This window comes from Giraffa tippelskirchi, chromosome 6, assembly GCF_054371585.1.
Source record: "Giraffa tippelskirchi isolate mGirTip1 chromosome 6, T2T-mGirTip1v1.2.pri, whole genome shotgun sequence".
Classification (NCBI taxonomy): domain Eukaryota; kingdom Metazoa; phylum Chordata; class Mammalia; order Artiodactyla; family Giraffidae; genus Giraffa; species Giraffa tippelskirchi.
In genome coordinates this window covers 115154589-115165871 of record NC_137280.1, presented here as the reverse complement: position 1 = coordinate 115165871, position 11283 = coordinate 115154589, and the positions used below count along the sequence as shown (strand labels likewise).

At 40.0% G+C, this 11283-nt stretch overlaps 1 protein-coding gene across 1 annotated transcript; it reads left to right on the top strand.

The window, feature by feature from the left end:
• The first annotated feature begins 395 nt into the window (after window positions 1-395).
• On the top strand, window positions 396-1337 carry LOC145510587 (olfactory receptor 2T1-like). The gene has a single exon (XM_081502204.1). It carries the CDS (start codon window positions 483-485, stop codon window positions 1335-1337), a length of 855 nt encoding a protein of 284 aa, XP_081358330.1. The 5' UTR covers window positions 396-482.
• Window positions 1338-11283: the final 9946 nt, after the last annotated feature.

Here is an 11283-nt window from a genome sequence, read left to right as displayed (position 1 = left end):
AAAGTTGGTAAATGTCTTTTCTGCTTTAGTAGTTTTTCCCTGAAAAAGCAAATCCTTTACTAAGCTTCAGGAGAAGCAACAATGTGGGCTGGAGACAGATCCAGCCTACCAAAGGTAGAAGTAGTGTCCGTTTTAGTAAAAATAGCTTAACATTTGCTTTTCAATTATGTGCAGAAAGACCTAGAAGCTAAAACAACAACAGCAGCCTGCATGTTTATTAGCATTCTTTCTCTTAAGAGAACATGTCTGTTACTCTAAGCCAGGTAACATATAAAGAGGGAAAAGTTTTGTGAAAAATGTTAATGACTTTAGTAATATGGCATTGAATATAAACCTCCTGCTTTCAGGTCACAACCCTCTGTCTGGCACATCCCTTTGCAGGAACAACGGCCTTGGTGAAAAATCAGACTCTCATCTCCCACTTCATCCTCCTGGGCCTCTTCACACACTCACCACTGCACCTCCTCCTCTTCTCCGTCATCATGGTCATGTTTCTGGTGGCCCTCTCTGGCAACGGGCTCATGATCCTCCTCATCAACACTGACTCCCGTCTACACAGCCCCATGTACTTCTTCCTCAGCTGGCTGTCACTCATGGACCTCATGCTCATCTCCACCATTGTACCACGGATGGCCATCGACTACCTCTTGGGCCATGGCTCCATCTCCTTCACAGGCTGTGGGCTCCAGATCCTGTTCTTTCTCACCCTCCTGGGGGATGAGTGCTTCCTGCTGGCTTTCATGGCCTATGATCGCTATGTGGCCATCAGCAACCCACTGAGGTACTCAGTGGTCATGAGCCGCCGTGTCTGCTGGCTCATGGTGGCATTGTGTTGGCTCTCTGGTCTGGTGGATGGGTTAATTCAGGCCATCTACACCCTGAGCTTTCCCTACTGTGGCTCTCAGGAGATTGACCACTTTTTCTGTGATATCCCTGCAGTGCTTAAGCTGGCCTGTGCTGACACTTCTCTCTATCAGACTATGATCTATGTGTGCTGTGTCCTTATGCTGCTCCTGCCCTTCTCTGTCATCTCCATCTCCTACCTGTTGATCCTGATAACCGTGCTCCACATGCGTTCTGCTAAAGGTCGGAAAAAGGCCTTTGCTACCTGCTCCTCCCACATGGCAGTCGTGTCTCTCTTCTACGGGGCTGCCATGATTGCTTACATGCGGCCCCAGACCTACCACTCCTCCAAGCAGGACAAGGTGGTCTCAGCCTTCTATACCATGATTACCCCTATGCTCAACCCACTCATCTACAGCCTGAGGAACAAGGAAGTGGCTGGTGCTCTCAAGAAACTCCTGGGGAGGTGTCCATGTGGTGGGAGACAGGAATAACTTGGCACTGCCACTGCATATATAGTTCTGAGCCCTGGGAACCTGGCTTACCCAACTGTAGTTTGATTGAAGGAGGTACGAATATGTCCTACTGAAAATTAAAGTTAATTTCTGACCAGAAGTAACCAGATTAGCACATCAATTCAATCTATCCTGTCCATGCTGAGTATGGGCAATGTGGGAGGAAGTCAGAGCTTCTATGGTTACATAGTACAGAAGACACAGACTCTTAATCCCTCAGCTGCTGGGAGACTGGGCATGAGACCACTCTCAGCCGTGTCCCTTCAAGAATTACGAAAGGCTGAGGAGAGCTGCCCAAGTTCATGGTTCTCCTTGGTGTGCTGCCTGAATCTCATGACTTATCAGTGTGGATGCGGTATGCATATCTGGCTGCTGAGCACTGAAGAATTGATGCTTTTGAACTGTGGTGCTAGAGAAGACTCTTGAGAGTCCCTCGGACAGCAAGGAGATCAAACCAGTCAATCCTAAAGGAAATCAACCCTGAATATTTATTGGAAGGACTGATGCTGAAGCTGAAGCTCCAATCCTTTGGCCACCTGATGCGAACTGCTGATTCACTGGAAAAGACTCTGATGCTGGCAAAGATTGAGGGCAGGAGGAGAAGGAGGCAACAGAGGATGAGATGGTTGGATGTCATCACTGACTCGATGGACACGAATTTGAGCAAACTTTGGGAGAGAGTGGACAGAGAAGCCTGGTGTGCTATAGTCCATGGAGTCACAAAGAATCAGACATACTGACTGAGCAGCAACATGTTTCCAGATACTTGTCTATTTCTTCTAGGTTGTCCAATTTGTTGGCACATAATTGTTCATAGTGTTCTCGTGGTATTTTTAAATTTCTATAATGTAAGTTTTTATTTCTCCTTTTTTGTTTCTTATTGTGTTTGGGTCCTCTCTCTTTTCTTTTGGGGAGCCTGGCCAGAGGTTTGTTGATATTGTTTATCCTTTCAAAATACTATCTCTTGGCTTTATTGATTTTTCTAGTTTTAAAATCTCTATTTATCTCCTCTATGATCTTCATTATGTCTTTCCTTTTGTTGAGTTTAAGGTTTGTTTGTTCTTTTTTTCTAATTCTTTTAGGTGGTAATTTAGGTTGTTCACTTGAGATGTTTCTTATTTTTTCAGGAAGGCCTGTATTGCTAGGAATTTCCTACTTAGAACAATTTTTGCTACATCTAATAGATTTTGTAAATTTGTGTTTTCATTGTCATTTGTCTCAAGATATTTTAAAATTTCCTCTTTGATTTAATCGTTTACCCATTGATATTTTTAGTAGCATTTTGTTTAGTCTCCATGTGTTGTATTATTTCATTTAGGATCTCTATTGCTTTATTGATTTTCTGTCTGGAAGATCTGTTCATTGATGTCAGTGGGATGTCAAAATCTCCTGCTATTATTGTGTTCCTGTCAGTTTCTCACTTTATGTCTGCTAGTGCTTGTTTTATGTATTTAGGTGCTCCTTTATTAGGTGTATATATATATATATATGTTAATGAATATAATATCCTCTTTTTGAATTGAGCCTTTTTTTTTTTAGTATATGGTGTCCTTGTTTATCATTCTTTACGGCCTTTGTTTTAAAGTCTATTTTGTCTGATGAGTATTGCTAACTCCACTTTCTTGTCATTTCTGTTTGCATGAAATATCTTTTTTCATCCTCTTACATTCAATCCAAATGTGTCCTTCACCCTAAAGCAGGTCTCTTATTGTAAAAGCATTTTGTAAGCTTTTGTTTCATTGTCCAGTTTGCCACCCTGTGTCTTTTGATTGGAGGGTTTAGTCCATTGACATTTAAGGTAATTATGGATAGATATGTATTTATTACCATTTTAAACCTTGTTTTCCAGTTGATTTTGTATCTATCCTTTTTTTCTTTTGTGGTTTGATGTCTTTCTTTTGTTTTATGCTTGAGTTCTCTTTGGTTTTTGTGATCCTATCATATGTTTTTGACTTGTGGTTATCCTGGTTTTCAAGTATGTTAACCCACTACTTTATCTACTTGCTTTATGCAGGTAGTTTATATGGGTTGCCATTTCCTTCTCCAGTATAAACTCAAACACATTCTAAAACAAAATCCATGTTTTCTTACTCCCTTTTTCTACATTTAAAAATTTTTATGTACTCTTTTACATCTTCGTGATTATTCTTTTACTGTTCATTATAGTCACAATTACTTTCCAATTTTTATTTTAAAAAATCTATGTACTGGCTTATTTAAACGATTTGCTTTCTTAATGTGATTTTTTTTTTCTTTCTTATAGATGCTTGCTAATTTTTTATTTAGAGAAGATCTTTCAATATTTCTTTTAGGATAGGTTTATATTGCTGTATTCTTTTAATTTTTGCTTGCCTGGGAAATTCTTTATCTCTCCTGTTTTAAATGGCAATCTTGCTGGTAGAGTATCCTAGATTGTAGATATTTCCCTGTCAGAACTGCAAGTATATTTTGCCACTCCTTTCTGGCCTGCAAGGTTTCTGTAGAGAAATCAGCTATAGTTTTAATGGGGTTCCCTTGTAACTAACTCTTGTTTTTCTCTTGCTGCCATCAGAATCCTCTCTTTAACTTTTGCCATTCCATTTAGAATGTTTGATGCAGGTCTGTTTTGATTCACCTTGTTTGAGATTCTCCATTTTTCTTGTACCTGAGTATCTGATTCATTCTTTAGGTTTGGGAAGTTTTCAACCATAATTTCTTCAAATGTAGTTTCAATCCGGTTCTCTTTCTTCTCCTTCTGGGATACCTATTATGTGTAGATTGGCTTCCTTTATGTTATCCCACAGATCTCCTATGTTGCTTTCTTTATCTTTTTTTTTTTAATTTGTCTTTCTATCTACTGTTCTGGTTAGGTGATTTCCAGTAATCAATCTTCCAGATGACTTAATTTTCCTTCTGTGCTATGTAATTTACTACTTATTGCCTTTAGCATGGCTTTCATCCAGAAAACTAATTTTCTAATATTTTTTTGGAGGGGACCACACACTTTCACAGGATGTGGGATCTTAGTTTCCTGGCCAGGGATTGAACCTGCACTCTCTACATTGGAAGCACAGAGTCTTAACCACCAAACCACTAGGGAAATACCAGTTTTCTAATTTTGATTGGCTTCTTTTTTTTTAATTTATAGTTTCTTGCTCTTTGTTATTGATAGCCTTTCTTAATGTCTTTAGTATTTTCACTCCAGTATTTTCTTGATAAATTTGCATGAAAAGTTCCTTTTCCATTAAAAAAAATTTAATCTATGTCTTTGAATCTAAGTGAATCTCTTAAAGATAGCATAGTTGGATCATGGTTCATTCTGCCAATATTTGCTTTAAATTAGAGAGTTTAATTCATTGAAATTTAAAGTAATTACTGGTGTGGGCAGACTTACTTCTGCCATTTTGATATTTATTTTCTATATGTCTTACAGATTTTTAGTTTCTCATTTCTTCCATTACTGTCTTCTGTATATAACTCATTTTTTTGTTAGTGTACTGTTTTGATTCTCTCCTTGTTTCCTTTTGTGTATATTGTACATAAATTTATTTCTCAATTGCATTGGAATTACAATTCATATCTTAGATTTATAATAATATAGTTTGATTTAATGTAACTTTGTTTTTATTATATATAAAACCCTGCCCCCTACATTGCTCTGTCTCTCTTTATTTTGCTGTTGTCACAAATATTACATCTTTACACAGTGTTTAGCACAGGTTTATAATTTTCCTTTAATAGGCTGCTGCTGCTGCTAAGTAGCTTCAGTCGTGTCCGACTCTGTGTGACCCCATGGACTGCAGCCTACCGGGCTCCCCCGTCCCTGGGATTCTCCAGGCAAGAGTACTGGAGTGGGGTGCCATTGCCTTCTCCGTTCCCTTAATATACTTGCTTTTGTGATGATCCAATGGATGTTGGCAATTTGATCTCTGGTTCCTCTGCCTTTTCTAAAACCAGCTTGAACATCTGGAAGTTCACGGTTCATGTATTGCTGAAGCCTGGCTTGGAGAATTTTGAGCGTTACTTTACTAGCATTTCCTTTAGCTCTTTCAGAATATTTAAGTCAGCTGATTTAAAGTCTTTTCTGGTATGTCTAATATCTGTGCTTTCTCAAGGACAGCTTCTGTTCTTTTGTTCTGTGAGTGGATTATACCCTCTTGTTTTCTTCATGCTTTGTGATTTTCCATTGAAAACTGGATATTTTGAATATTATAAAGTGATAACTCTGGGATATAGATTCTTTTCTCTCCTCAACATTTTTTTTCCCTGTGGCTTTGTTATTTGCTAAATAAGCTTTATAAACTACTTTTGTAAAGTCTGTACTTGTCTCTGTTTTGAGGCCTTTAGAGAGAATGGAGGGAAGTCATACTAGTAACTATAATTCTTAGAAACTATAATGGGGAAATGATTTTCAGTTGTCTTGTCGATTTCAGCCTCACAACAAGCATTTTGTGGTGAAAATCATTATTCCCATTTTACAGATGAAAAAACTGGTGTTCAGATGGGCCCTTTGCTAAGGTGAAGTCTAAAAATATTGACACCCAGCTCTGTCTGACTTTAAGGTCAAGTGTCTGTGCTATGCTACCTTTAAATTTCTTAGTCCAACAGAAGTTCAACTGGGTGTGAGTTGATGGAAAAGTGGGCAAAAAGTGGTCAATTCAGGGATAGATGACATTTGTCTTAGCAAAGTGTTCGTTGAATCTTTGACCTCTTTAGGACCTCATTGAATTCCAGTGGAACTGAGCTCTGAGTTTAGAAGCATCAATGTCATCTTGGATGGGAATGTCTCATAGCCTAGTTAACAGGAGGAGGCAAAAGAAATCAGAAGGTTAGCAGTCTGGAAGACTCTGTAAGATGCCCTGTTGTCTTCACCTATATACAGTATTTACGGGGCATTCATATTGTGAGCCATAACCCAGAGCAAAACCCAACATTTCTGGTTCGAGTTTTAAGCCCAGGGAGAGCCAATTTTTCCTGGACTGACCCAGAGAATCTCTCCCAAGTTTTCTTCTCCACGTACCCCTGGGAAAGAGTTTGTTTATTGGTGAGCAGAGAACTTTGCAAGAGGCTTCCTTTCCCAAGAGGTTTAATTGCAACAGACTGGGGACAGAGAGGTGGCAGAGAAGGGTTCTCTAAGGACTTGTAAGAACAGAAGTAACTTTCCTTAGTCACAGCAGAAGGGAGAAAAATGTGTGGCAGTGAGAAGTGACAAGGAATAAAATCCCTGAGCTAGATGCTGAATCTGGCCCAGCAAGGGGTTTTTCCACAGGTGAGAGGCTCTGTGCTGGCTCCCAGCTAGACGCCTGCCCCCTCCTGGTCCAGCCCTCGTCCCCCTCCTCCACCGTTTTCCTTTTGGATGAGGGCTCTATGGTCTCTCTGTGCTCTAATTTTTGTTTCTGAAAGACTTCTCTTAACTTCCAAAGATTCTGCCAGTGTTTTAGCATGAATCTCTCCAGTACTCTTGCCTGGAAAATCCCATGGACGGAGGAGCCTGGTAGGCTGCAGTCCATGGGGTCGCTAGGAGTCGGACACGACTGAGTGACTTCATGTTCACTTTTCACTTTCAAGCATTGGAGAAGGAAATGGCAACCCACTCCAGTGTTCTTGCCTAGAGAATCCCAGGGACGGGGGAGCCTAGTGGGCTTCCGTCTATGGGATCTCACAGAGTCAGACACGACTGAAGCGACTTAGCAGCTCTCTTCCAGGATTTTCTGGGTCTCTTTTTTGAGCTATTCTATTTCCATTTTAATGAGTCTTACTGAATTTCTTCAATGCTTTAGGACAGTCATGGAGGGAAGCATTGACTATTTCCTGCTGATTGGATGGGTAGTGCCCCAGGCATCTTGGTCAACTGCTACTTTCACAAGCAAGATAGAAGGAAATTCTAGAAGAGTTCTGATCAAACAAGCCTTTTTTTCCCCTGGAAATTTCTCTTCTCTGTGTTTAATGGTTCCCTCTGCTTCTCTTTCAGCCCTATTACCTTCAAGAAGATGGAGATATGCAGTTTTCTCTGCACTAAGAGAAACTTTGTTGCAGACCCAACTGACTGATCAGAGGAGCCCTCCCTGGGTTGCGGAATCTGTTCACCCAGGACACAGGGCTCCCAATGGAACCTGCCTCATGAGTCTCCAGGCCTTTGATGTCATTGATTATATAGTTTCAGGTCAGGCTCTTCCTCTCTGCATCTTGTATTGATACTTCACCTTTCCACTATGAAATGCTTAAGATGTCTTGTTTTCAACTCACAACTATCCTTGCCATTCTCCTACTTACTATTTCTCTTAAAGACTCTGGTGTAGTCAGATTTTGTTTCGAAATATTTTTTTCTCCTAATTCTCTAATCCATGGGTAGAATAGGAAGGAACTGATCGTTGTTTCATCCAACTTGTCATTTTACAGGTGTGAGACTGAGACCCAGAAAGAGAAAATTACTTCCATAGGGTCTCATCACAGGTTATAGGGAGGGTGTGCACGATTTGTCTTTTCAAGACTAAAGAGGTGCAACAATGGCTAGACTGCCTGAAACTGGGCCCTTCAAGGTACTGGGACAGTGTTTCTGATACCTGGTTGTCAAGTTTTGAAAGGTTGTGAAGGTTATAAAGTCCTCTCATGCGTATCTACTGTTTGTGCTTATGTTTCCAGTTCTTGAAGACAAGCTTTTCCTTGTCTTTTCCCAGCACTACCATGCATTTAAAAAAAAAAAAAAAGACTTTCCTTCCTTACACTTCATCCTTGTCCAGGAAACAATAAGTGATGAAATTGGAGACATGATTATAGCTGCTGCTGTGTGTTGGGTACTTACAATGAACTTACTTACAATGAACCAGGCAATACAGTAGAGACTTCACATACATTATCCTATTTTATTTTCACTGCCAGAATGGATGATAAAACTGGGCAACAGAAACATTAAGGAACCTGTCCCAGGTAACACAGCCCAGAGCTGTCTCCAGCCTGGACCATCAAACTGATTATTAGTAGTTTCTTCTCTTCTCCTGTCTTCCTGTCTCTCCATCCAGTGAACAGGCATAAATCTGCTCCTTTGTTCAACAGCCAACAATGCCCACCACTTGTTGAGTGTTTTCTGTGTGAATCAGGCAACTGTCTGGTGCTTTTGAACACATAAACTCAATCTTCATAACCACCCTGGAAGGTGATTATTCTTGCCCTCACTTTGTAGATGAGATGAAAGGCTCAGTGAGCAGTTGCCCCAAACTAATAATTGGCCAGATCGTATTTCTTAACCATGACTCAGTGATGAATCAATATAAAGTTCCATCTCCTAAGTATGGCTTTCGTGAGCAGATTCCCTCCACTGTCTCCCTGTGTGGACCCCTGCTCAGTCAAGGGACTCAACTTGCCTGCTCCATCAATTTATGCTATTTCTTTTCTGCCTCAAGCTCTGTCTCTTCCTTCTGCCTGAAATATCTGGCCTCTGCTCAGTCTGAGGTATTCCAATTTTCCTTCAGGATCAAAAATCACCTCCTGGGTTCCAGGAAACTTCTCCTGATTCACCCCAAAGTTGAGAATTTCTTCTCTGGCACCCTTAAGGACAGGAAAATTGCACTCATGGTACTTGTCCGGCTGCCATCTTTCCCAATGCTAAGTGTTCTCAGGTGTGAATAGGTAATATAAGCAATACACACAGGGACCACACTTATGGGCTTTATGCTCAGTAAACATAATAAAAGGTTGGGGAAATCCATTTTTGAAAATGTAAATACCTCCACCAGATAAATAACTTCAATTCAGAAATAAAAGCAGAGTCTTTTTACTTTTTAAAGGAATATAAGAAAACTGTGGATTTTCTGTCCATGACTATTCATATAAACACCAGATTGTGCATACAGTTTGGAGGTTCATAAATCCCTGTATTAGGAACCTTTGATGTTCAGTTGGTCAACAGGGCATTACTTGATTAATCAGCATCTTATTTATTCCAGACAACAAGTGATATAGGAAAGAGGAGGAATTACTGAAGAGAAGAAACTTGATGGAAGAGTCAGAGTTAAAGGGGCGGGATGAGAGGTCAATGGGGCATCATCTCCCAGAAGGAAAGTGTACCTGCTTATTCCCTCTATTCTCGGCACTTAGCACATTACCAGGCACATAGTAAATACTCATTAAATATCTATTGAATGAATGAAGGATCAGGAAAGGCATTCCAGGCAGATGAGATGGTATGAATACAAGCACAGGATCTGTCCAGCAAGAACTTGAATTGATTTGGGCATATAGAGATACAGATGAATTCTGGGACTCAACAAGCAGGTCTAGAATGTCTGGATCTGCTGAGCTTGGCCTTACAGGCTGTATGGACCCCTGCTCACCTGGAAGAAGCCAGGCTCTTAAACATGAGCACAGAATGTTCCAGTGATGGAAGAGGAAGCTAGGAAGCATCAGGTCGTTACATGGTTTCTGACTGAAAACTACTGCCTCCGGTGCTTGGGGGAGGCCTGAGGGCAAGTATGACAAGACACCAAAGAGGGCAAAGTTGACCATGGAAGCCAAAAGAGGTCGCAGACTATGCAGTCTGCTCCACAGCTCCGCCCAGCAGGGTAGGCAGAGTCAGACACTGGACTCTCATAACCCCTAGAGTCCCAGAACTCAGAGAACTTACTATTGCATCGGTTATGGGAGAGCTCTGTGCCTCTGCCTGGCTGCCCTCTGCACTCAGGCACTCCTTCTCTTCCTGTGCCTTCTCCCATCTGTGCCATTGTCTTTCCCCTGATCCTTCTCTCTCAGCATCTGTGTTCCCTTTTCCCACCATGTCTGTGTTCTCCACCTTCTCTGATTCTTCAGGGAAAGAATAATTTTTTATATTCCAACACATTCTCCCATTATTTTTTTTTTTCTATTTTATCATGGCTGTTTATGTTGTCTTCTTTTCCTTGATATTTTCCCATTACTCTTTTCACCTCTCCCTTGATTTCTTGGTCTGTTGTTAGTGTTTCTCTTCATCCTTCTCCTTTCTAATCCCTCACCTTCTCTCTCGCACACTTTGCTTGCATCAGTGTCATTGCTCTACCCTCTACGAGGATTATAGTCATTGCCTTCGATGGGATGGTTAATTTGGTCCTATGTGCTATGACTGATATGTGTGGCCAGGTAGCTGTGGCAACAAAGAGATCCACCACAACACCCCAGAGGTAAGTGACATTGAGAATAGTATCTGATTGATTACTTACTTTTTCTATAAAAACATGCTAAAATACTAATTTATTACTTTAAAAATTTCCTAATTGCTAATTTCTTTGATGTGTTTTATAATGTTATGTTACAAAACAAGCAAAAGAATAAAGATGTTCCAGGCGCATCAATTACCTGCTTATGACAATCTTCACTTGAATTTAAGGAATATATGAACATGCTCTCACTGGTTTTTTTCACATCTAAATATATACAATTTTATTTGTCAATTTTATCTCAATAAAATTTGAGAGATAAAAAAGACAGAAATGGGAGGTGACATGACTCCAGTTAGAGATTTAGTAAAGCAAGTTCAATAATAAGAAAGAAGTGGGGGTTGTATAGGGGGGATACTTTCTGCCAGCTTATCTCAAATTTCATCATGCATAAAATTAAGATTCTTCACTTAATAGCTCTTAGATGGGGCAAAAGAAACCAGCTGTTCTAATCAGCATCAGAAATAATTTTTATGAACACTAAAATTTGAGAATTGTTATAGGTCTTAGAATCAATAACATTTTTCAAAAAAAGCAATATGACTACAAGCCTTTTTCAAAACCTCTTTTCAAGACATAATTTATAATTTAAAACAAGAGCAAATTCATTAGTCATTCTATCTACATGATTTCCTCCTTGTCACTTTTCTTTGCGCAGGCCTGGTGAAGTCATTTTGCCTACCTCTAATTCAATACAAAATTCTAAACATCTGAGCTTCATTACTTAATTACATGTCACAAGGACTCTGTTTGAAACATTC